The 27,111-nt window shown below is 44.7% G+C and overlaps 1 protein-coding gene across 3 annotated transcripts; it reads left to right on the top strand.

The window, feature by feature from the left end:
• Positions 1–15: 15 nt before the first annotated feature.
• Positions 16–25,859, top strand: STYXL1 (serine/threonine/tyrosine interacting like 1). Of its 3 annotated transcripts, none has more exons than XM_066575224.1 (9): positions 16–189; positions 11,907–12,013; positions 13,672–13,733; positions 17,014–17,113; positions 17,756–17,889; positions 18,797–18,942; positions 21,946–22,040; positions 25,360–25,472; positions 25,684–25,859. In XM_066575224.1, the coding sequence occupies exons 2-9, from the start codon at positions 11,911–11,913 to the stop codon at positions 25,813–25,815; spliced, it is 885 nt and encodes a 294-aa protein (XP_066431321.1). In that variant the 5' UTR covers positions 16–189; positions 11,907–11,910; the 3' UTR covers positions 25,816–25,859. The 3 variants fall into 3 exon arrangements, with proteins under 3 accessions (XP_066431321.1, XP_066431310.1, XP_066431329.1); XM_066575213.1 differs by having other exon boundaries at positions 16–199; XM_066575232.1 differs by lacking the exon at positions 16–189 and adding an exon at positions 420–436.
• Positions 25,860–27,111: the final 1,252 nt, after the last annotated feature.

The raw sequence follows: 27,111 nt of genomic DNA, 5'->3' as shown, positions 1-27,111 counted from the left end.
GCGCTGACCGCGGGGTCTCCGGTATAAACTGTAACCTAACCATCACTGTGCTTTCTGCAGGCTCAATAAAACATTGCTGTAGAGTCAGTGTGAGGCTTCATGTCTGCCGCCCTTACTCCTCCCATAGCAACGGCCAGGGTGTTCCTAGCAACGATAGTCAGTGCTGGGATGTGTTTGAGCAGAGACTGGGTAAGCGGTGGTAAGTATATACAAGGGGTGAGGCGCTGTAGTAACGAGCGCCCCTCCGCATACACAATGCCGGGGGGCGATTTTCTGTAAAAGGTACAGAATCCGATATTTTGGCGCGCTCGGTGTGACCATTTGTGCAGGCGAGGCTCGTGGCCACCAATGCATCGGTGAGAGGCTGCCGCTCCTCCTGCAGGGTTTTTCCGATGTTTGTAAACACTGGATCAGCCTGCAGAGACCGCGTACGGCTGTGAGTGCACTGCGCGACGCCACGGATCTGGGGTGCAGACCTGCGCAGGGGGCTGTCTGTTTTTCTTTAAATGCCCTGCTGTGTTTCAGTGTGATTGCGTATGAAAACGGCACCCATACACAATGTATTACGTACGCACAGCGCCGTATATGCTGCCTGTACCAATATATAGGGCGGAGGGGCTCTATACCAATATATAGGGCGGAGGGGCTCTATACCAATATATAGGGCGGAGGAGCTCTATACCAATATATAGGGCGGAGGGGCTCTATACCAATATATAGGGCGGAGGAGCTCTATACCAATATATAGGGCGGAGGGGCTCAGGCTAGTGTCACACGGGCGATCGCAATTTTGCTGTGAGAAAATCGTGGCAAAATCACGTCTTTGTTCCCACAATTTTTGAGCGTCAACAATGCTTTTTTAAGAATAATCTCACATTGCTTTGCTGCTGCTCGCAATGAGGGTGCATTCAGACGACCGTATATCGGCTGGGTATTCACGCCCTGCCAATATACGGCATCCCTCTCTGCAGGGAGGGAGCCTGGAAGAGCCAGGAGCAGTGCTCTGAGCTCCCGCCCCCTCTCTGCCTCCTCTCCGCTCCTCTGCACTATTTGCAATGAGGGGAGCCGAGACAGGGGCAGCGCTAATTCCCAGAACTTAGTCCCGCCTCCTCTCATTGCAAATAGTGCAGAGGAGCGGAGAGGAGGCAGAGAGGGGGCGGGAGCTCAGTTCCTGCTCCCGGCTCTTCCAGCCTCCTCCCCCTGCAGAGAGAGACGCCGTATATCGGCTGGGCGTGAAAACCGAGCCGATATACGGTTGTCTGAATAAGCCCTGAAATAGCAGGATTTTTTATCAAAAAAAGCAATAGGACTTTCTAATGTTAAAATCGTATCTTTGTGCGTTGCAATGCGATAAAAAGAAGCCTCCATAGGGAGACTTTTTAAAAAAATCGCACATCGCAAAAACATAGAGCGTGCCTCGATTTTTTGTTCTCTCAACATTGCATCAGTGAAAACATCGCAGATGGGAAGGAAACCATTGTAAATCATTGGTTCCATCATCTGCTTTTTTACTGACTCTCGCGTCACACGAAAATTGCACGATTTTCTTGCCTGGGTGAAACCACTTTTGCCCTGAAGGCCAGGGGCTGATTGGGAATCTAAAGTAGCTCTAAAAAAAACACAAAATGGCCTGATATTTTTACTACCATATGCAGAACTACAGCTGCAAGTGAGACCCGAGCAATGGTAAGATGGGAGCTGTAGTTTTACAGACTAGAACGCCGCATACCTAACAAGTGAACACATTACTGATGTGTCCGAGAATATACAATGACACTGATTCACAACTGACGTCCTCTAGTCTGAAGCTTTTCTCCTCCATCTAGTCCAGACCTTCATGACTTCTTCCAGCTAATTCTTGCTGTTAATTATATTATGCACCGCACCTACTGAAATTAATCATATTGTATGTACCAGGCCCACTAAAATTAAGGTTGCATTCCTACGAACGTATATCGGCTCGGTTTCCACGCCGAGCTAATATACGTCATCCTCCTGTGCAGGGGGGGAGGATGGAAGAGCCAGGAGCAGGAACTGAGCTCCAGCCCCCTCTGTGCCTCCTCTCCGCCCCTCTGCACTATTTGCAATGGGGAGAGGTGGGCGAGGCTAATTCTCGGAACTTAGCTCCGCCCCCACCTCCTTTCATTGCAAATAGTGCAGAGGGGCAGAGAGGAGGCAGAGAGGGGGCGGGAGCTCAGTTCCTGCTCCTGGCTCTTCCATCCTCCCCCCCTTGCACATGAGGACAAGGTATATCGGCTCGGCGTGAAACTGAGCCGATATACGTTCATGGGAATGCAGCCTAAAGACGGTTTCTAGGACTTAAAAAAAAATTACTGGCTTAAGATGGTGTAAAATAAAGGTAAAAAGGGATATTCATTCACCTGCTCCTGTGGCTTCCTGTCCAAAGCCTTCCTTTAATTAGAAACCACACCAGACCCCCTGTAATTAATTGAAATACATACCTCTGAAATCAAGGCCCCTTGAAAATGATAGTCCCCACACTTCACCCTGTCTGCGCTGTCACCTAAAGATGGTGGTATGTCCGGTTCTGCAGTAGTCCCTGTTGCTGCAGCTCCTCTCATGTCCCCCACCAGAGGCCGGACTCCTCCTGCATGCCTGTCACCTACAAATACCAGTGGAGGCTGCGGAAGGAGCATTGCTGAGATACACACGGCTCACTTCTGTCCCTCACCCTCTCTAAATACTATCAGTTTATCTTTAATATCTCAAACTCATCAGTTTATATGCTCTTTCACTTGAACGTAGGCGTTGTTACGTTCACGCCATTTATTGGCATGATTGGACATTTTTCCGCAATCACGGTCAGCGTTTTCTCACCCATTCACATGACCGTGAGCAATGTTTTTAGTGAAAATATATGTTGCAAGCTGGAAATCCCTTGCTCTGCAAAAATCCTCGGGATGCCTTCCAATGCCTACATAGAGGCACCTGTAAGCTTTTCAGAGCGTTGAACGCTGCAAAAATGCCTCCCCCTCCCTTTCTTTGTCCAGCTCCCATAGGAGTCCCATGGGAGCCACCGCCGTGTATCGGGCAAAAGCTAGTTCCAGAACTATCTTTTTGCCCAGCATATATGCGTCGGCACGCATTTCGGTCACGTATGTTCCATTTTTGATGGTGCAAGGTTTTTATGCGCCATATATTCACCCATGTGAATGGATGCACTGGGAAGCAATTCCCTTAGATGGTCGCGTATGTATGGTCAGTCGGGAAAAAAACGCGCCGTTTATGAAAGAGCCCTATCTCTGATATCTCAAAGCACCTTCCCCAAATTTCTTCCAACTAAAGGTGCTTTTAGACGGAACGATTATCGTTCAAACAAGCGAAAGTAAACGCTAATAGTTCAGTCTAAATGCGGCAACTGACCAAACAACAAAGCACAGTTGTTCACTATTCACATTTTTAATAAAAATCATTGTTAGCTCATTAACTTATCATTCGGTTAAGACGGCGCTCGTTCAGTCCTCATTCTCTTATACAGGGACTGAACGAGACAACAATGTAGCTGCCTGCTAAACAGCAAGCGAGCCAGCGGTGACATCATTCGCTCATTCAAACGATAATCAGCTCGTCTAAACAGCCTCTTTTTTATATATTCCCCTCTCCAAAGATATAGCTCTCTATTAGATTAATTATTAAAATAAGAGTCGGAAATAATCCCGTGTTTCCTCCTTTCATCCCTCTCTCACATGCCGTAAGAGGGGGGCTACAACCTGTTATTTTAGGAGGAAATCTACCATTTAACCCACCCTATTCCTTTCCCCTCTCCTTTAACTGTTGCAGCAGGATTGCATGGAAATTCCGCAAGATTTCCGCAGTGGAAAGGCTGCCTCAAAGCCTGCGCCATTTGGTGTGAGTTTGGAGTGGCTTTTCCGCCTGTATTCCGCTGCCAAAATCTCTCCCCATAGAGAGAACAAAAGCCTGATTCAATTGACATGCCGGGGCTTTGAAGTTTCCGCGTGGCTTGTCCGCAGTGGACTGTCAGCTGCGTGTGAAGAAGATTTTTGCAAATCTTGGCCACTTCGCTGCTTAGTCTTGGGTTTAAAAATGCATACAGAATTTCCGTGCAGCAATTCCGCCCCGCCTGAATCCACCCTAAAAAGGACTAGTTATTACTGTTATATAAATATTGTTCATGTTTATCAATCCAGGAAGCAGCTTTCTTAGAATTAGGGCTCCTCTCCACGGATGAGCTTGCATTGTGTTACTCGTGGCGATAATCCGGTTGTGAGTAACGCAGGGCACACTTTCCATAGCGTTGCTATGGAAAGTGCAGCCCCTTGTCCACAAGCGGAGAATCACAGCGATTCTCCGCTCCCAGGACTCAAATCGCGTCTTGCTGCGACTTGCCGCGATTTTCCTCGGTGAGCCTATCTGTCAGTTCTCTCCCCGGCGATGTAATATCGCTAGCGATATTCCGCCTCACCCGTGGATTGGGGGGGGGGGGGGCTTGCACTGGTCAGCATGTTTTTTTCACAAGAATATTTAATGCAGATTCTACTAGCATTTCACATCCAGAATTCAAATATGTTGTTAGAATTTTTCCATCAGGTAGGGTTTTATGGTGACACTTATTTATTTTTTAACTTTAGACGTTCTTTATGGTTTGACAGTGGATGGATTACCTTTATATTTAGGGTCCTCTTCGGTATGTGATCAATACCTGTAGCACATACTGCTGATATGAAAGAGACATACGAAAATATGGAGCTACGAAAATCCGGTATGAAAACTCTAACTGGAATCTCTGTGGAGATTTGCAGGTCCTTGCTTTATTGCTTGGAAGGTAGCTCGGGTCAGTAAATTCTGCTGTTTCTTATGTGACTGGGACAGCAGGGACAGGAAGTCTCACTATATGCGACAACCATGGCCTAAACATGCAGCTCCTATTCTTGGACAAACAAATGCGTCAAATGTACCTTTAGCGAATCCTGAAGAAGTGTATCTGCCTCCACTGCATATCAAACTGCGAGTGAGGAAACAATTTGTAACAGCAATTGATAGGAATTAAAATCTAAATTCTCTAAAGTTAGTGATACAAAACTGAAAGAAGGAATTTTTATAGGGCTACAAATAAGATTAGTGATGGATGATGAAAAATGTCAGGAACTGTTAAATCCATTGCAAAAAGCAGCCTGGTTGTCATTCAAAAATGTATCTTTTTCCTGTCTTGGAAATCATAAGGCCTCATGTCCACTGGTTAAATAGAATTACCAAATCCGCGTGGGTATCCCGCAGGCGTGATCCGTGGCCATAGGGATTCATTGGACACCTGCAGGTAAGTAAATACCTGCAGATGTAATTTATCCCTGCCGCGCGGAGCACGCGTGTGGGAAAACACCCGCAGCATGCTCCATTTTCTGCAGGTCTCCCACATGGACGACTCCCGCAGGCTTCCATAGAAGCCTATGGAAGCTGTCCGTATCCTTGGCACACCCGCAGCTGCATTTCTGCTCTCCAGCGCGGGAGAGCAGGAGTTAAAAAAAAAAGTACATGGCGCATACACTCGGCACGCTTCCTGTGTGCCGAGCATATCCGGCATGCCGAAGAAAGAAGATCCGGACGGAGGGAAGATCCGCTGCGACTGGACAGGTGAGTAAATTCAATTTTTAGGCCTCATGGAGGGACCCGCTGCGGGATTCTGCATGGAGAATCCGCGCGGGCCCGAATTTCCTAGTGGACATGAGGCCTAAATCAGAAAAGTATTGTGATACAGTGAACGATCTTGTGAAATCATACCAAGCTATGAGATGCAATATGTCCTTAAAGCTTCACTTCTTGGACTCCCACCTGGACTTCTCCCCAAAAGATCTTGGGGCTGTCAGTGACCAGTATGGTGGGCGCTTCCATCAGCAGTTTTCTACGATGGAACAGAAGTACCAAGGCAAGTGGAGTCCCAGTATGCTGGCTGACTATTGCTGGACCATGAAGAGAGACGTCCCAGAAGCAAAATATTCCCATCAATCATCATCCAAATCTTTCTTGTTAACTGTATTTCACATAATGTTGACTTACATAAGTACTAATTTTATAAAACTTGAAATGCGTGTTACAAACAAAACTGATGGAAATAGTCTAACTTTGAATTCAGGAGGTGAAATATTACTAGAATCACTATTAAATATTCTTGTGAAAAGAAAAAAAATGTTTTGTATCATGAAACTGAATCCTTTTTTTCGTTTGTGAACTGAAAAATCTGGAATTGTCCATAATTAAGGCCTCATGCACACAGGCGGATTCCGCCTTCAGATTCTGTGGCAAATGCAGCCCACAGCATGCTATGAGAAAACACAATTTTCTGCTTGCGGTGAAAAAAATCGAAGCATGCTACAATTTTGTTCGGGCTATGCACGGCCGGCTTCCATTGAAGTCAATGGAAGCCGTCCGCCCCGCGACCATTCATTAGTCATCTTTGCAGAATGGCCGCAGGAGGTATCGCAACAGCGCGGCGTCCTCTCAATTGCGCATGTCCCGGCTAGCGCTCTGGCCAGCACATTCGCAGTAGAGGAGGCTGCTTCATTGCCATAAGCGACAATGCAGCATCATCTGTACTGCGCATGTGCCGGCCGGCACATTCACAGCAAAGGAGAAGACTGGCAGAGCGGTAAGCTGGGGTCACTGGCCTGGCATCGGGTCGAACTCCGCTGCGGGAGTGCAGACAGCCTAACTCTTTCATTGCTCTTTCTCTTTAAAATAATGTTCCGATCCTTATAATGCAGAACTCCAGGTATAGTTAGTTTAGCAGGAACTATTTCAGCCCTTTCCACAGCAAAGACAGATGACAAAGCATCTTTCCCAATAATTGATTTCAGCCATTCCTCAAAAAATGTTCTCAGATACAATCCTTCCACCTTTTCTGGAATCCCTACCAGGTGCAAATTTCTCCTTAGTTTATTTTCCAGATCATCTGCTTTTATATTGGAAAATATGGATAGACTGCTTGCATTTACTAATTGTATCCTGTGCAGGAAGGATGTCTGTCAGTGCTTTTCATCTGCTGCTTGGACGGCGCTAAACATCTTCTGATAGGACAGTCCAGAGGGCACAGCTGCACATGCCTCCCTGCCCTCTAGCCCAGTCTGCCCCTGGGTCACCTGATTACCTGATGAGTGCCTAGTGCTGGAGAAGCAAATTAATACTTAAAGGGGTTGTCCCGCGCCGAAACGGGTTTTTTTTTTTCAACCCCCCCCGTTCGCCGCGAGACAACCCCGATGCAGGGGTTAAAAAAGAACACCGGAGAGCGCTTACCTGAATCCCCGCGCTCCGGTGACTTCTTACTTACCTGATGAAGATGGCCGCGGGGATCTTCTCACTCGGTGGACCGCAGTGCTTCTGTGCGGTCCATTGCCGATTCCAGCCTCCTGATTGGCTGGAATCGGCACGTGACGGGGCGGAGCTACACGGAGTCGGCATCCAGCATGAGCAGCCCCATTGAAAAAAGAAGAAGACCGGGACTGCGCAAGCGCGGCTTTATTTGGCCATTAGACGGCGAAAATTAGTCGGCACCATGGAGACGAGGACGCCAGCAATGGAACAGGTAAGTGAAAAACTTTTTATAACTTCTGTATGGCTCATAATTAATGCACAATGTACATTACAAAGTGCATTAATATGGCCATACAGAAGTGTATAGACCCACTTGCTGCCGCGGGACAACCCCTTTAATGTAGAGCAGGCTGCTTCTAGCTCTCGGGCACTGCATGTAATCTCGTCACCAGCCCCAGGAACCAACTAGCCCACCAGGATTTTTGCCGGTGGAATAAATTGCCAGTTCACCACTGCCCACCTTCCATCAATACAAGAACATGGCGCACTTAGGCTGCATTCCCACGAACGTATATCGGCTCGGTTTTCATGCCGAGCCGATATATGTCATCCTCCTCTGCAGGGGGGGGGGGGGAGGATGGAAGAGCCAGGAGCAGGAACTGAGCTCCTGCCCCCTCTCTGCCTCCTCTCCGCTCTTCACTATTTGCAATGCGGAGAGGCGGAACCCCGCCTCCTTTCATTGCAAATAGTGCAGAGGGGCAGAGAGGGGGCGGGAGCTCAGTTCCTGCTCCTGGCTCTTCCATCCTCCCCCCCCCTGCAGATGTGTAGGACGTATATCGGCTCGGCGTGAAAACCGAGCCGATATACGTTCGTGGGAATGCAGCCCACGTTCCTGATGGTTCTTGCAGCGCTATCATCTTTCTATGTTTCTCAGATAATTCATATCTCAGTTAATCCCACAGAATTGCTAAATGAGAGCATCATTTGTGCTGTCGCAGCTCTCAGATAGGAACCATCTTATTAGCGGAGTTGTTCAGGACATTTTAAAATGGAGCAGCCAGCAAGGGCTAGCATAAAATTGCAAAATAAGCCGCACAGATCTGGAAAATCCACCGCCCCTTCACTCCACTGCTCCGGTGCAGCTCCCGGTCTCGTTTATAGTGCTGCAGTGAAGACGGTATTGCTGCTGCACAAGACTGCTGCAGCCAATCAGTCAACAGTGAAATCAATGGGCTGTCTGTGTAGTACACGGATATGCCTGCTTCTTTGTGGAGAGAGAACTCTTTGTAGCCGTTGTATACAGGTTCACAGCCATGAATATGACTTAATACATGCATGCTTACACAAATGCGTACAAACTATGACACATACACACTAATAAGCCATAAGGATATATTAACATTAAGCGGTCATGCTGTTTTTTCTGCATCCCAGCTGAGAACCACACAGTTTTGCCGCAGTTCCGCAGCTAGTTCGGGCAGGAGAGACCCAACCAGAACTTTGCATCAGGGCTCATAAGACTTTACCTATACCCATGTTTATAAGATAACTCCACTTCCTGCTTTGGTGGCAGGTAGGCCTCTGAATGAGAGGTGCAGGGGCTGGAATGTAAATGAGGAATGTTTTTCTCCCTTCCCTGGAGCAGGGCATGGCTGCCAGGGTGGTAGAAGCTATAGAACTGTCTGCCTGCTATCTATTGTGCCCAGGGCCAGACTCTGTCAAAAACCGGTCCTGCCCCTAAAAATAATAGTTACAAACAGATAGTGCCCCCACATACACTTTCATAATACTTTTTGTGTGGCACACAGTAATAGTGCCCACAGGGTGGTGATCCCCCTTTGTGCTCTCTGAGAGTAAGGCCTAATGCGGCAAGTAATGTGGCTGGCGGTAGGCGCGAAGCGTTTTCACGCTGTGTGACGGACGGCTTTCATTGATGGCAAATAAAACATGCCGCGGATGAGGACGTGTAATTTCACGGTCCGGAATTCCGCGGTGGAATTCTGCACCGTGAGCATTGCTCTATTAGGTTCAATAGAACCTAATAGCTGCGGGGCAACGCGGTGGATTTCCGCTGCGTAATACGCAGTGGAAATCCACCCATGAGAATTAGCCCTAATACTGCCTATTTAGCTTCTCACAATAATGATGCCACCTGTTGCTCTTCTCTGCTAGAGGAACCCAACACTAATGCTCCGGTCCGCAGAAGCTCTGCTTCTCACAGGACGTCCTTTCTTCTCGAAGTGCTCCATCCTCCATACTCCCGCCCAACAAGCCCTCCCTCCTTCCTGCATTTCTCTTGTTCTGACTTCATGCTTCACTGTCCTCTGTCTCCTGCCACTGGGAAAGAAGACCAGTATTGGTTTCTGCCAGGTCCATTACTCTGCTCAGCACTGCCCATAAATTGGTTACGTGGATATCTGATTCGAACCTCTCATTCCTGCCTCCAAGAGTTCTCCAGAGCAGCACCAGTCCTCTGGAATGTGCTACCAGAAAATATCTGGGCAATCACTGACAAACTAAACTTTAGGCGTGCACTAAAAACGCACCTCTTCAGGGAGGCATACAATATCCCCTAAACCAAACCCCTCTGTCCTCCATCTGATAACATGCTCCCTTTCCTACCGACTGCAGTTCTTGCTAGCTGTAATCAACCGGCACCTGCAGTCATACCGATTCCACCACTATACGGCCTAACCATTGTCTGTGTGTATAACATCCCACACGCTCCACCCCGCCATGCCATGCACATTTCCAGCCCCTTTACTTTCTGTATCACCCCACTATTTGTAGTATCTAAGCTCGTTGGAGCAGGACCCTCACCCCTACTGTTTCCATCAACTGATTACTTCATATAACAGTGGTCTTGTTTTATTTCCCCTGTATTGTAAGCGCTGCGGAATATGTTGGCGCTATATAAATAAAGATTATTATATCCCCTTCCACAATCTGCCTACAACAGGTCCACAAAATGAATGGTGAAGCAGGAAGCTAATGACCCCCTGCATCACCACTGTATCCAACTCTATATGCACCCTAAGTACACAGATACAGTTGAAATTGGGACATAAAGCAGGTCTTCCAGAAAAAATGTTCCAAATCCATGACTGTCCTGTTGGGTCCTAGACACTTGGGAGGAGATTTGTGAAACTGTATTAAATAAAAAATAAAGAAATCTTGTTATTTGTATAGCACCAACTTATTCCACAGCGCTTTTAGGTAACTTATTTATTACCCCCACCAAGCTAGGTACTCAGTTTACCGACCTTGGAAGGATGGAAGGTTGAGTCAACCTTGAGCTGGCTACCTGAACCATTTGAGGATTGAACTCACAACCTTCAGGTCGTGAGCAACAGCTTAGAATTGCATTTCTGCTGCCTTAATACTCTGCTGTCATAGCAACCAATCACAGCACAGATTTCATTTCTCATAGTGCTCTTGAACATTGAAAGCTTCACTTTGATTGGCTGCTATGGGAAACACATACAGTTTTTCTTTTAGACAGTTTCCTTTAATCTGCTCCTTGGTGTCTGTATGTGACCCACATACATACATTCACTCCCACGCACACACACTGTAACACACAAACTGCAGCGCTGTACAGAGATTGTTGTCACATCAATCCCTGTCCCCAATGAGGCGCACAATCTAAAATCCAACTGATATGTTCTAAGTATATTTTTGGAGTGTGGGAGGAGAACAAAGTATCCAAAAGAAACCCATGCAGTGGGGAAAACATACAAACCCCATGCAGATGAATACCTTGGTCGGAATTAAAACCCAGGACACCAGTGTGCAAGGCAACAGTTCTACCCACTGAGCCACTGTGCTGCTTCTCTGATGGCTTAATAGGACAGGTGGGAACAGCAGGAAAGGGCTATTTCATCCAGCAGCCACTGGTTATGGGACCTGTGAATCTTTCTCTCCTCGCTGACTGCATTACTGTTTGTAATGCAGTCCGCCATCTGCTCATGGAAGGTGACCATCTCTGATCTCCAGTAGATGACAAGCGTACAGCATGAATTACAGACCATACAGGCTGTCTAACCAGAAGGCAGAGGAATCCCACGGGGATGAGCCATGGAAGGAGTGAGGACATGACATTTCTCCCCCTAAGGGTGCCTACCCACTAGGGTTTTTTTTACCGCTGCAGATTCGCTGCGTTTTTTTTCCAATTGTAAATGGGACTTTCTAATGTTAAAAACGCAACGCAACTTGCATTTTTGGTGCGTTGCGTTTTTAACATTAGAAAGTCCCATTGACAATTGGAAAAAAAACGCAGCGAATTTGCAGCGGAAAAAAAACCACTAGTGGGTAGTCACCCTTATACGTGTTCCAAATCACATAGTGCACAATACATGACTGGTTGAGTATGCCAGAGCCACAGAAAAGGAAATCATTCTCTACTATTGTCCATTTACTGTATCGCTACATAGTCTGTGTTTCATAAAGACATGGCTGCAGAGATTTTTCCCATTAAAGCTTCAATGGTTTCTATGAATTGACTAATGACAGTATATCAAAGAACAGTACATAATACAAGTTTACCAATATTTATGACTTGCTAGGTCCCACATTTTTTTAGGCAGGTTGCAATTTAAAATAAAGCTTCTTTCTTGTTCTAGAAACATGGCTGAGTTGGTGTTATGCACAGCAACAGATCTCTACAACATTCTGAACCAATCCACTAAATTCTCTAAGCTTGCTGAACCAAACTACTTATGTCTTCTGGGTAAGTATTGGAATCGTTCATGGTGATAAAGCACACTGAGGATTTTGCATTTTAAGAACCAAAGAGTTTTCACTTTTTTATTTTCGTTTTTTTGGTCTCCACCTTTTAAGAATCATAACTTTCTTAATTTTTCCACTGACACGGTCAGTTTTTTGTGGGGCAATGATGTATTTTTAATGGTACTATTTACTGTGTCATATGATGTATTGAAAAACTTAAAAAAATGGTGCAATAGCTTTTTTTTTTATTATTTCTCTCCACTTACATTTTTTTTAGAGGTTTAGCGTTGAAAGCGTTCATGGCGCAATAAAAGTTGTATATGAACTTTGTTCAGTGGTTCAGTACGGTTACGATACCCAATGTAAAAAAAAAGTTTATTTACATATATATTTTTGAAAGCAAAACTTGCTTTTTTTCACCATATCTTAAGACTCGTACCTTTTTTATTTTTTTGTCAATTGGGCTGTGTGAGGGCTCATTTATTGCAGAGTGAGCTGTAATTTTTATTAGTACTATTTCAGGATATATACCGTACATCTTTTTTAGCACATTTTAATTCAAATTTTTCGGGAGTCAGAATAATAAAAATTCTGGTATTCCATTTTTTTTAGGATCTTCATCGCATGGGATAAATAATGTGATATTTTAACAGTTCAGACATTTACAAACGCAACAATACCAAATATTTGGGTTTTCTATGGGTAAAGGAGGGGGTTTTGAACTTTTAATATTTTAAAATATTTTCTATTGTTGAAAAAACTTTGTTAAACTGAATAGTACACTTTTATTTAGTCCTCACAGGGAGTTAAACTTGTGATCCTTTGACCACTTGTACTATAAATTTCAATACTTCAATATTGCAGTAGATAGTAATTTTGAACATTGCCTAGGAAGCTCTACCACAGGCAAGGCTTGATAGGCATTTATGCATGGGAGCCTTCAATAGGCTTTGTTTTGCCATGCTAGCCCATCAAGACCCCCCTAATCACATCACGGGGAGTGCCAATTGGGAACAGGAGGGGGATACCTCCTCCCACTAACTATTTAGGCACATGGTCAACTTTGACCATGCATGACTTTTCCTGGGTTTGTGCCATAAATGCCTATATTATAACATAACCAGACCTCCCAATTTAGGCAGGAGAGTCTCGCTTTGGGAACCTGGGGCCAATATATCTAGGTCATTATTACTACTAGGGCCAATATAGTGGACACTATTAGGCACTCTGCATGTGGCTGCATACCTCAAGCTGACTTAGGGTATATTTACGTGACTAAAATGCTGTGGAATATCCGCAGCGAAAATTTCTGCAGCAGATCCAAAAACAGTCAAAATCCGTATTATGGGTGTGGATTTTGTCTAGAAATCAGACGCATATCTGCAGCTGATTTCATACTATGTGGAGCTCCCCTCACTTGATCCGTAGACTTTCCCCTGTCAGTGCCTCCCGGCTTCTGGTTCCCAGCGGCCTATAGTGGCCTAAGCTGACCAACATCACCTGACCAGCGGCGCGTCACCTGACCAAGCCGCTGGGAACTGGAAGTCGGGGAGTGTTGACAGCGGAAAGCCTTATGGAGGAGGTGAGGGGGGCTATTATAAAAACATTGTGACTTGGCAGATGTCAGTCTTTTTCAACAGGCACTTTTATATCTTACAGATGCTCGTTCCAAGCGGGAGTATAATGAGAGTCACATCATTACTGCAAGGAGAGCGAAGCAGGTACCATTAAAAATTACAGTACTTATAATAGTAGAATGCATTCACTTACAACTTAGCTCACATCACATTTACAGTATGGCACAACTCATTAGGCATATTAGACACTTTCCATGGTTGGCACACATTTCTGCTGGTAAAAAAATTGCATACATCTAAAATTTGTTGCATTTTTTTACCCCTTGGATTGCACGTTCCTTAGTGCCTTTTTCTAGGCATTTTTCAAAACTGTTGAGGTAAGTGTTAAATGTATCTGCAACCCAAGTTCAGTCATTGCAATAAAGAGCTTTTCTGGTGCCAACTGCGGCACTGATAATGAACTCCTTGCGGCTAAGATCAAGATGAAATTCCGTAGCATTAAGAAAAGTGCTTCATTGAGAAAATTTGACACCTCTAAAACCCTCCAATCACACACTACTGAGGTAGCAAACATATTCAAACTGCTTGACACATCAGAAAAGCATCCAGAGGAACTGTGGTACAATATTCAGTCCACAGTTATGGAAACAGCCAGTAAGCATCTCACCTATAAGATGCAGGAAAAACGACACTATTGGTTGTCCGAACAAACCTTCAGAATAGACGATAAAAGAAGAGCAGCAAAGAGAAAGTTTGGCAACTAAATGCGGATTTTCAACAAGCGGCAAGGAAACAGACTGGAATGAGCGTTGCAAACAACTCAAAGCAGAAGCCATAAAAAAGCCATATCCGAGGCTTATTCTCACAGGTCATGATGGCTCGAAAACCTTTAATGGCACACAACGGCAGAATCAAATAAAAAATGGGAAGGAATTGAATGACCAACAGAGTATCAAGGATAGGTGGAGGAAATACTTAAAGGAACTATATGCCTGCAACCCCATACCTGGACCATTGCATGAGATGGAGCCTGTGGACTTGGAGCCCTCCATTTTGGAGTCAGAAGTGGTTATGGCAGTGAAACAAATAGCCAAAAAAAAAAAGCGCCAGGCATAGATAACATACCAGTAGAGCTATTGCTGCCAGTACCAGTGAAAACCATCACAGCTCTGTGCCAGGAAGTCTGGGTGTGGCGGCTTGTCGGTCACGACAGCCTCGTGGCATAGTGACCTCGACACAAGCCAAGACCTGTCGCCTGGTTGTGCAGGACAAGGGTTAATGCACCATGTGCAGAGACTGCTGGTGCTGTCTCTTTGCTGCATGGATGCATACTGGATTAGTCATGCCTGGGAGAAGGTTGAAGGTGTGTTCTCTAATTGCTCTGTCGCAACCGACAAGCCACAAAACTGGACATCTACATAAAGGCCACAGGAATGGAAAAGATCTGTCTTCATCTCTCTACCAAAGAAAGACAACTCCCAGAATTGCTCGAGCAACCGAACAATAGCCCTCATTTCCATGCAAGCAAGATCCTTCTCAAAAGTATACGAGAAAGACTGAGATCAATAATCGTAGAGGCACCCCCTGATTTCCAGGCAGGATTCCGGCGAGGACGCGGCACCCGCGACAATATTGCAAACCTGCAATGGACCATGGAAAAAGCTCGAGAATACCAAAAGAATATCTACATGTGCTGCATCAACTAAAACAAGGCCTTTGATTGCGTCGACCATGATAAGCTATGGCAGGCTCTACAAGAGCTGGGCGTATCGGCACATCTAGTCAAGCTGATAAAATCACTTTTAACCAATCAAGAAGCCACTGTGAGAACACAGTATGGGGACACAGTTTGGTTTGGGATTGGCAAAGGTGTCCAAAAGGGCTGCATCCTCTCACCCTTTTTGGTTAACCTATATGCGAAAGTGATCATGTGGAAAATTGACTAAAGAAGACTAAAATTATGACAACTGCAAAAAATGGCCAAAATCGACAGTGAAGCCATTCGTGCAAGAGTTCATCTTCCTTGGTTCGAAAATTGACCAAGCTGGAGAATCTATAGCAGAGATAAAACATAAGATAGCACTGGGGCGCAGTGTGATGCTAAATATGGACAAAATCTGGAAAAGTAGGAATTAGAGATGAGCGAGCACGCTCAGATAAGTCAGTTACTCAAGCGAGCCTCGCTCTTCTCGAGTAACTGCATTTTGGTCCGAGCGTGTTCCAGGGGGCAGCGGGGAGTAGTGGGGGAGAGAGTGAGAGAGATTTCTCTCTCTCCCTCCACTACCCCTCACCGCCCTCCGAGCATGCTCGGACACGAATGCAGTTACTCGAGAAGAGCGAGACTCACTTGAGTAACTGACTTATCCGAGCGTGCTCGCTCATCTCTAGTAGGGATATCGGTATAGCAACTAAACACAGGATAGTGCAAAACACCATTTTCCCCATAATAATGTATGGATGTGAAAGCTGGATTGTGAAAAAAGCAGCTAGAAGGAGGATTGATGCGTTGGAGCTGTGGTGCTGGTGAAAGCTGCTGTGTATGTCCTGAACGACGAGAGTAACATACAGAGAAGTCCTGAATCATATAAGACCCGATATATCGCTTGAAGGCAAGATGACCGGGCTCAGGCTCACGTATTTTGGTCATGTAATGCGAGCAGAGTTGCTAGAAAAATCTATAATGCTTGGACAGATTAGTGGAAAAGAAGACCTGGCCGCCAAAGAACATGATGGCTTGATACTGTCAAAGCTGATACTGGCATGGATATCACACAACTGAAAGAAGCAGCGCAAAACCGAAAAACATGGAGGGAGCCCACCTTCAGGGTCGCGAAGGGTCGTAAACAGCTAAACAGCTAACAACAAGGCTGAATTTGCACTACATCTGTGGTGTACAGTCAGCATATACATCATTAAAGCTCCCCGGGGAATAGCTATATATATATATATATATATATATATATATATACTGTATTTTCCGGCATATAAGATGACTTTTTAACCCATGAATATCTTCTCCAAAGTTGGGGGTCGTCTTATATGCTGGGAATACGCTGTAGAAAAAAAAAATCAATACTCACCTCCCGTGGCGCTGCGGCAGGCTGTCGCTCCCTCCTCCACATTGATAGAGGACTTGAATCCCTCGCCTCCAGAAAGCTAATGCTCTGATTGGCCATCTCAGCGCGGTGCTGGGTTAACCAATCACAGCTATTCAATGACATCAGGCGTCTTATACACCGGAAAATACGGTGTGTGTGTATATATATATATATATATAATTTCACCTGTATAGCATCACATATAGGACGGTCAGATACATACTAAGGACCTGTACAGCCTATGTGCACTGCATACAGGCTCTATACACACCACCTCATATCACTGCGAACATTACAAAACAAGCTTTCATTCTTTTCTTTTAAAGAATGAAGACAAGTGTTTCCTGTTACCAGAGTCTATAGAGCTGGACTGCATGCAGTACTGTGTGGTTTATGATAGTCGGACCGATGCATTAGATGGTGAAGGTAAAAGAATGATACTCAATACTGCCATAAGAAGCAGCAATTAACCCTTTGCAATCCAATTTTGGATTCAGAGTTTCCTAGGGGGCTCTCTCATTCTGCCAATATACAATGGCGCCATATGCTGGCTAGAGCCAGTACTGCTGTATGGGACATGCTGGAGAGGCCCCCGACAACAGAGTGGCCAGTAATCTACTGTAAGAATACCCTGCCGGACTTCTTCCGACATCAGAAGCTGTACAGCCTTCAATCAGAATGTCTTTAGACGTCAGACAGTGGATTGGAAAGGGTTAATTCATGTAGTCTAAAGGGATTCTGTCATCAGATTCTTGCTGCTCGAACCACGGGTGGCATGAACCTGAGACGGAGAAGCCTATTGCCCCTGTGAGTGCTTCATTCTGAAATGCTGCTATTCACAAACAGGGAGATGAGCTGTCACTCTTTATGCAGGGAGAGGCCTGAGCCGATCGTCACATGAGCTCCGAGTCAAACTTTAAAGTGCATTTATTCTGAAATTCTGCAGCGTTTCAGAATAAAACACTCATGAGGGCAATAGGCTTATCTGTCTCAGGTTCATGCTTCCTGTGGTTCGGGGTAGCATGAATCTGATGACAGAATCCCTATAATAATGAACTCCCTTCACAGGTCCAGCTATACAATGTGCCAAGGTCGTGTCACAAATCGCTCGTCTCCCAGTGCTAGTGCTGAAAGGGGGGTATGAAGAATTTTCTGGTTATTACCATTTCTTCAGGTCTCAGAAAGTGTTTTGGATGCCCCAGGTAAGTGCTAATTGAATGTTTTTTTAAGTAGCTACAACCTGCTATGTTTTTATGCACAGATAGGGAGGGGAATAGTTTTTTAAGAGCATTGCCCCTTTTGGCTGTGTTATCGGAACCCCAATGGATCCCTCTGACTTCACTGCCTGCTCCAAATTGTAATTGTGAAGGGTGTGCACGCCAATAAAGCCAAGGACACAGAACTGTATCGAAGACAATATACTTCTGTTCTTTATCAGGAAATAACATAGCTTTTTACCAACAAAGCACTGCATCACAAAAGAGGAGTGTACAGAGGAGTAATCGTAATTACATAGGTCATTTTGTGTACCCGCAGCTGATTTTATACTATGCGGCGCTACCCCTCATCTCCTCCGCAGGGTTCTTGCTGTTGGCATCCTAATCAGGTGCGGTGATGCTGGTCAGATGTGGCACCACTGGTCAGGTGAGGCCACTGCAGGCCCCTGGGAAGCGGAAGACGGGGAGCGCTGATAGCGGGAAGCCTTCGGAGCAGGTGAGGGGGAGCGCCGTATAGTATGAAATCAGCTGCACGTACGTGGCTGATTGACAGTCAAAATTCACACCAATGGTACAGATTTTGACTGTCTTTTGGATACAAAAATGTTGCAGAATTTGCTCCCTGTCTTTTTTAAACCGGCCTGGTACTTTTTATAACGACGGAGGTAAAAACATAAATTGTAGTAAGCCCCGCACCCTGATCACACTACTCTGTCTCGCTTTGACTTTCTTAAAATCTGGTCACGTTATGCATATCTTTTTATACGTGGCAAGCATGTTATGGACTAAGGTGGAAAGCTGAGTAGAAGCGGGCAGTGCAGTACTTATAAACTATGCATAGCGTGTAGAATCCGTTAGTTAAGGCATATTGTATTGTTTCTATTTCCTGTAGGAAATTGATGAATTTCAGCCTTATCCTATAGAAATTATACCAGGATTGTTATACATGGGTGATCTACGACAAGCAAATGACAAAAATATCAGAAAGGATTTAAAGATTAAATCTTATGTTAATGTCTCACTAGAGCCTACAAATCTGTAAGTATTAACTGTGAAAATGAGAATACAAAGGCTGGGGCTACACGATGACCACAGATCGCTGTGTGTGTAGCCTTGTAGTCACCATGTGAGTCGCAGGTTGCTACAATTGTGACTTGCAATTAGCAAAAAATCCAACCTCTTGTTGGAGTCGCGGCAACCTGACTTCAATGGCAGTGCAATTTCTTCAGTTTAGTAGTTTTAACCTGCTGTTCCAAATCTTTTTTAAAAAGTGTCAACTTCCACTTTCAATGCCTCAAGACCACCAGGATCAAGTAGTGAGTGTAACCGTTTACTAAGTATAGAAATCTCCATGTCCAGCTGTTCCAACTTTTATATGTAATTTACATGTAAACAATACAACCGAAGTGAAGTGTCATATATATACTGTTGTGAGCATGGGCCAGATTAAAGTAGATGGAAGCAACCTATCTCTGAAACCTACAACACACCACCTATATGCAGTCATATATAGGAGAAGAGCCCATACATGTCTGTGGCCCACTCCACTAGTCTATTAGAGTTCAGAAGCCAGCTGAACCCTAAGAGTCACATGCATGCATGGCCACCTCTCCACCTTTTCTTGGGCAGACAGACCCACCAAATGTTCAGTAAGGTGGGTATTGCAGGCTCCTAGGTTATGAGCATATTGCCCAGCGGCTTATTATTTAAAGTGCCACAAATATTAATATACTGTAATTGCTGATATAGAAGAAGGTCTTTCGATGCTAGATGTCAGTATTTTCTTGTAGCAATCGTACCACTTGCACTAACTTTGCCAGATTTTGTTTTATGTTTTATAGACACATTAGTTTTAGGCAGGTGGGAAAATGCTGCAAAGTAAGAATGCTTTTAAAAATAGAAGTTATTCTTGTCAATTAACAAAATGCTAATTGATTGAAGAAACGAGAAATATAAACAAGACCAATATTTGTCTTCTTGCCTTCAAAACAGCATAATTTCTTCGAGGCACACTTGTTCAAAATCAGGGATTTTGTAGGATTATAGTTAGGGGTATGATTAACCAATTATCTTAATTTTCATATGTTGGCTGCAATACAGTCATTAAACAAAACTAGCGGTGTAGGGGGGGTTAAAACTGCGTGAGGAATAGCCAGACTCCCCTACAAAGGTAAGATTGTTGAGGAGAGTTTCATATCACAGGTCATACTGCAGCGACAGAGAAGCAAGGCATACCACTGAGGAGATGGCGGGGTAGCTGTTAGGGTTGTCATGGTGGTACTACCAACTCCTCCCCTGAGGGATGCGCGTGACCCTTGGCCAAGGCACTGACAGGCCTCTCCAGGCAACACTAGGGTAGCGGTAACCTGAATAAATGGTGCAGTGGACTTGAGGTATTCTGTCACGGGTGATGCCACTGCTCCTTACTCCGCGGGATGTCCAACAGGAAATAAGAAAGTCCACACACGGTTAACTTGATAAACTCAGTTGCTGGGAATGGTCAACAACTGGAACTTTACTTGAAGATAGCTTGATACAGGCTCACACTTTTCTACAGTCGAGTTATCTGTATGACTCCGCTCCTGGACACACAAACTCCAGAAGAGGACAAGAAGACTCCGCTGAACACTCACTTTGGGAAGCTTCTAGACACTGCATGGCGTACTCACTCTCCTTCTCTTCTCCACACTCACTTTCTCTCTCTTTAGGGTAGGGGTCCTGGGCATAGACCTCCAGGGTACCGCTGCTCTGCTTCCATTCTTCACCAAATGAAGGTTGAAGGTACACCAATGTGGCTGGCACTCACTCTCTGACCCTCTCAGACTAGTGAAGCAGAATGGAAGACCACATTTGCACCTTGCAAAAACATATAGCACTCATGCTCACGTGACATCACAAATTGTTACATTTTCCAGACATATCCCATACATTCACAGACATTAACCTCTTACATGCTGCAGCTCTGCAATACACAAAACTAGTGACAAGGCAATTTGCACAGAACATTCACACTAAAGACTTGACATTTACAGCAGTTATAGACAATTATGGAGGGGCCAAATATATGTACTTCGGGCCACTACAATACACCATGGCAAGATTGACACTGCCAGAAGTTGTCCTCATGGAAGAATTGCGGCCAAAAAGCCATACCTTTGACATAGAAACAAAGCCAAGTGACTCAACTATGCATAAAAACATAGGAGCTGGGGTGCAGAAAAATGGTAGCAGGACTGAGGCGTTAAAATTTGAAACATCTGGCTGTAACAGAAAGCAGTTGGTTCTCAAAAGAGCTGGAGAGCGGTAGAATAATGGGTAGAATAATGAGTGTCTGCAGGTAACATTGAAGCATGCTGGAGGTTCCTTGTAAATCTAGGGCTACATTTCAGAAAATTGAGTTGATAATTTGGTCAGGATTAATGGTGTCCCCAATGCTGAGAAATCCAGGCAGATACTTATCCAACATGCAATATCATCAGGGAGGTGTCTGATTAGCTCCACATTTGTTCTGCAGCGGGACAACAACCCCAAACATACAGCCAATGTCATTAAGGACTATCTTCATTGTAAAGAAGAACATGGGGTACTGGTAGTGCTGATATGGCCTTCACAGAGCCCTGATCTTAACATCATCAAAACTGTCTGGGATTACATGAAGAGACAGAAGGATTTGAGCGATCCTACATCCACAGAAGATCTGTGGTTAGTTATCCAAGATGTTTGGAACATCCTCCCTGCCGAGTTCCTGCAAAAACTGTGTGCAAGTGTACCTAGAAGAACTGATGCTGTTTTATAGACAAAAGGACGGTCACACCAAATACTGATTTAATTTACATTTCTCTTTTGTTCACTCACTTTGCATTTTGTTGATTGACAAAAATAAACTATCACTTCTATTTTTGAAAGCATTCTTACTTTGGAACACTTTTCCACACCTGCCTAAAACGTTTCTACAGTACTGTATAGGTAGATATGATTTTTCTACATGCATATAAGAATTTTTTTTTCACATTTTGTCTTTGATTTACTTGTATTTCTCAGCTCTTTGCCAAGTGAAGACGCATTCCACATTCCACAGCCAGATTCCTGTGATTCAGATCTTCTCCAGTTTTTTCCAAGTGCTTGTCAATTTATAGGTAAATATGGCTGCAAATTTGAAAAACAAAAGGTTTGTTACTGCAGTCTCTTTTCCAAAGCTTTTCTTTACAATTCCACCATTCGCATCCATGCTCGACTCGGCCAAGAGTGCATGTCTTTTCGGGGGGGGGGGGGGGGGGCTGGAACAAGCTGTTGCCAGACATCTCCTGTAAGAAAAGGATCATCCATGGTGGGCAGAATCAAATAGCTTGTCTGTAGGAGCCCACTGCTCAGCGCAAGATTTCATCAAGATGCAAGGATGAGACCAACAATGTCATCCACGTGACCAGGGGCTGAGGAAACAGACTTTTGCTGAAAAAAATGCAGCTATGGTTGCGAGTCCAGCACACTCCTAACACTGCTCTGCTGCATTTACATATGACGCGGGAGATTTTAAAACATATCATACAGGCAGTACTATCTTAGGCCTCAGTCAGCCGGGCGTTTTTTCGCGCATAACGGATGCGCATCCACAAATCGCGTGACCGGGGCCGACGATTCGCTGAAAAATCTGCACATAGCAGCGTTTTCAGCGAAACGGGCCCGATCAAAGGAGCGCTGTCCGCCGTTCGCCCATTGAATCCAATGGAGCCGGCAATACAGCCGGCTCCATTGAAAGCAATGGGCTGCTGGCGAGCGCTGGATGAATGACAGCTGAGAGCTGCCCCGGATTGGTCCCTGCACTCAGCCAAGTAGAGGCAGCACTCACTCACCCATTCATGAATTTAAATCAATATTAGAAAAAAACCGGAAATGTTTCTGTTCGAATCTGTTACGTTTGACTTCTGTTTTTTACCAATAACGCTGCATACTGCATTTTTTCCCCATACAAAAAATAATAATGGAAACCTAGCAAAACAGAAGCAAATTGAAACCTTTCCGTTAGCTCTTCGTTTTTATCCATGTGATAACAGTTTGTCAGCGAAGGGATGTGGATCTGCTTTGCCACACACTGATTTGACGTTGGGCTAAATCTGGAGGCGGCAGCAGTTGGGGTATCTGTACACGCTGCAAATTGTGGTCTGACGCTCTTCAAAGCGTGGCATGGTTCCTAGGCTTTTACTGCAGAAGTAGTCTTCGTTATATAGCAGATGGAAGCTCGTACGGAACCTCAGGGTGTGAACACGGACATAACGAGGAGACTCGGCCAAGGTCAGGGCAAGCAACATAAGCGTTAGTATGGGACTCTGACAAGAGGTCGGGGCTGACAGAACAGGTGCAATATGATAAATGGTCAGAATCAGGGCTGACGGACAGAGTAGTCAAATAAATGTAGTCAGGGATCAGGAGAGCACACAAATCACTGATCAGGCTTTACCAGCATATGGAACCAAATTGCTTAGGCATCCATCCTTAGCTAAAAAGCCCCCCTAACACAGGCGCTTTTTACTGCAATTAACGTGGCACTTTCAGTACTGCGCTTATTGTGGTACAACACTCCCATTGTTTTCAATGGGACCGTTCACACAGCCGCAGACAGACACTCAATTTTCGAGCGGTTCATATTCATCAGTGATGAGGAGTACTAAATGCCGGTGTCGGCCGTAGCATCACTGCAGCCGAAAACTAAAGTAAAGCGTGTCAAAGTGCCACGATTTAAACCGTGGCGCTTTGCTGCATTCAAAAAGCAGTGTGTGTGAGGGAGGCCTTAGGGGGAGGATGCCCAATATAGCCAGGACTGTCGAGGGATAGGTTTTGGAAGCATTAACAGAGCGTGCAGTGGCTTATGGGCTGATGCAAAGGTCTGAGAACTGGGAAAGACATGGCATTTGTCTCATAGGAGACCAGAGTGTGAACAGTAGCCAACTGTAGTGGCAACAGGAGCCTGTAAGCAAAGATGGTAGCCGTGGTAGTACACAGTGACACAAATCACTTTCTTTACCTAATATTATGTTTTTATGCTGAAAAATCTTTCTAAAGTGCTAGCCACCAGGGGGTCTCCCTTCCTCCTAACTTGTTGTCCACTGCCTCTTTTAAAGTGACGTGAGATGGTATAACCACAGAACAGAAAATGAAAGAAGGAGATGAGTTATTGTGCTCATTGAGGTCTATGATAGCAGAGGGGAAGGGGGAAGATAAGAGAAGCAAAGACTCACAAGAGTGAGCAATTAACCGCTGTTTATTCACATACCCACTGCCCAAAACTGCTCTATACTGTCCTACATGTTTCTTTTATATCTTTTTTTGTGTGTGTGTTACAGGCAGCTAGAAAGCAAAATCTGCAGTTCTCTGTGCCCCAGTGTATAAAATACATCATAACAGAAAGGCTTCTCCCACTAGTCCTGAGAGAACTGAAAAGTCACATAATGGTCAGATATAGTGTTATTCCTCATGTACACACACAGCAGCTTGTTCTGAGAAGTTAAGTATTCATTAATGCATCACAGATACTGGCTGGTTTATGCAGCGTTATATACTCAGCAATTTATGCAGAAATGGTTGGTTCACAGGAAATAATCTATACTTTGTTCAACCTTTCACTTCTACATTTTCTTTAGGGCAGTTTCACATGAGTGTATGTACAAATATGCTTGCCTCAGCGCAATGTATTTGTATTAGAAACGAGATTGATGAGGTTGATTTGCGCACATGTCTGCACATAGTACTGTACTTTTAGTGCACATAGGACCAGTTCACACCTACGTGCGACACATCCCTCCCGTTGATTAAAAGGCTATTTAGACTAATGAAATCCAGATGTTATTTTTTTTTCAAAGAATTGCGCAGTGCATTGAGCATTTGCACACATATTGCGTGAGTATTTGACCACCTTTCATAGACTTCTATGGGGCCCGTGGTGCTTACCTGCATATTCCCGGCAGCTGCGTCTTCGCCGATCCCTCCACTTCCGGTTTCCACTTCACGGCTCGCCGTCGGACATGTGCAGAACAGTTTTTGTGTTTTAAATCTCCTGCTTTCCCGCTGATCTGCGGCACGTTCGCAGTGTCACCTGCAGGTGTGCCGCAGATTGGACGGCTTCCATTGACTTCATAGGAAGCAATATGTGCAGGAACCGCACAAAAATGGAGCATGCTGTGATTTGTTTTCTAGACCAAAAGGTCCGCAAATCAAATCCACGTTTTAAATCTATTTGCAGTCGCCCATGCATCTCTATGGGCAGCTTGATTTGCGAATCTCCTGCGCAGGTGTCCCGCACGGATTCCGGAAATTGAATTTGCATGTGGACATTGGGCGATACGTAAATACGGTTGTGTTAAAAAGCCCTTAGATTGTAGCAGAGGAAGAAATTATGAATAATGCCAGTACTGCATATCTGCATCAAGATTGCATCCTGACAGCTTTTATTTCTTTTCCTAGATTCTCACATGAGAGCAAATTGCGCAGTTCTTGTCTTTTCCAAGTTGGGGATCAGCCGCAGCAGTGTTGTAGTACTAGCATATGTCATCCATTACAGGAAATGCACACTCCAGGTAATGCATGGCTACTTACATATACAGATTACTAAAAAGATGCAAATTACCAAACTCAACAATCTAAGTACCTTGCATAGTGATATGTTTGTATATGTATTGACATGTATGTAGATGGTGAGTTCAATGAGTATATACTGTATAAAGAGAAACAGAGCAAAAACATGATCATGTCTCTCATCCAACATGATGTTTTGTTTTTTTTTTTCAGGAAGCTTGGAATCATGTTCTTAAGTGCAAAACAAATATGAGGCCAAACCAAGGATTCGTACAGCAGTTGTCCGAATGGGAGAAGATAATTTTAGGGCACCCACTTACTGACATATCCAACCCAAGATTTTAATGATCTTGCCGTTATCAAAATAAAATCATTTGTCTTTGGAGGCAGAGATTACCGTTTTTTCTAAATGCACTATTTTTACTGTTACGTTAGATGGACAATACATTCTAGATGAGTAATGTACAGTAAAAAGTAAACAAGATGAAATAGTTTACATTGTGTAACAGGAAAGAAGACCAATGTGCAAATGATTTGGAATATAATGACTAGGGGTGTACCTACAGTCTCAGGGGCCCCCCCTGCAAAAGTTCAGCTCGGGGCCCCCCCTCGTACCCATACCTAAATCGTGCTGCATACAGCTGCAAAACCAATTTTCATACATGATCTAGCCCCTTAGCATAATCTTTCCAAACATGACTCATTTCGTGCACTACATGAAAATTAGTTTGCAGTCCCATAGGCCACTCTCTCAAGCACACCACTTTTACCATTATACTTTTGAACCACAATAAAGAAAAGTACATTTAAAAAACTGCATGCGATATTCAAGGGCCACAAATGTTTTTAAGGAACTGCATATACTATTAAAACCCGCATGTGTTTTTTACGCGTTTTTTAATTGTGTATAAAGTGTGCAGTTACATACAAGGAGATGTATAACTTATACCAGCCATAGATAGATATGAGATAGATAGATATGAGAGAGATATATAGATATAAAATAGATAGATACAAGAGATGGATAGATATGAGATAGATATATAGATTGTGACAATCCATCAGGGGGTGGGGCGGCTAGTACACGCTGGATGAACAGGTAAATCAAACCAGTTTATTTTTCTTGAGGTGAATGCCAAACAAAGTCAAACAGAAAAAGTCCTTTCAAACTGAGAGGTGCACCACGCAGGGTGCTCAAGCAGCAGGTGGAATGCTGCTCCCCACAGGGAGCTCAGAGGGTTTCTTTCCTCATGCCATCAGCCCTGACTTCCTGGAGCTGCAGTCTTTTATGCTCCAGTACGGGGATTAGTGCCTGCAGCTGCACTTCCTGAGAGCTAGGGTGAAGTTGTGGACTGGACCGCCACCCTGTCCAGACTAAAAGCCTGGGAGGGAGATGCACTCCATCAACAACTTCACCCTTTAACCCTTTCCAATCCAGTTTGTATCCTGGTTTTCCTAGGCGGCTTACTCTTTTTCTGCCGTTATACAATGGCGCTATATGCTGGCTAAAGCCAGTACCTCATGCGGTGACACGTTGGATAGGTTCCGACAGCAGAGAGGCTGGCAATATACAGTAAGAGGACCCCCACTGACGTCTTCCAACATCGGAGCTGTACAGCCTTAAATCATAATGTCTTCAGA

Source organism: Eleutherodactylus coqui, chromosome 1 (assembly GCF_035609145.1).
Source record: "Eleutherodactylus coqui strain aEleCoq1 chromosome 1, aEleCoq1.hap1, whole genome shotgun sequence".
In the NCBI taxonomy this organism is placed as follows: Eukaryota; Metazoa; Chordata; class Amphibia; order Anura; family Eleutherodactylidae; genus Eleutherodactylus; species Eleutherodactylus coqui.
The sequence above is the reverse complement of the archived record's forward strand: the minus strand, read 5'-3'. Positions and strand labels throughout refer to the sequence as shown.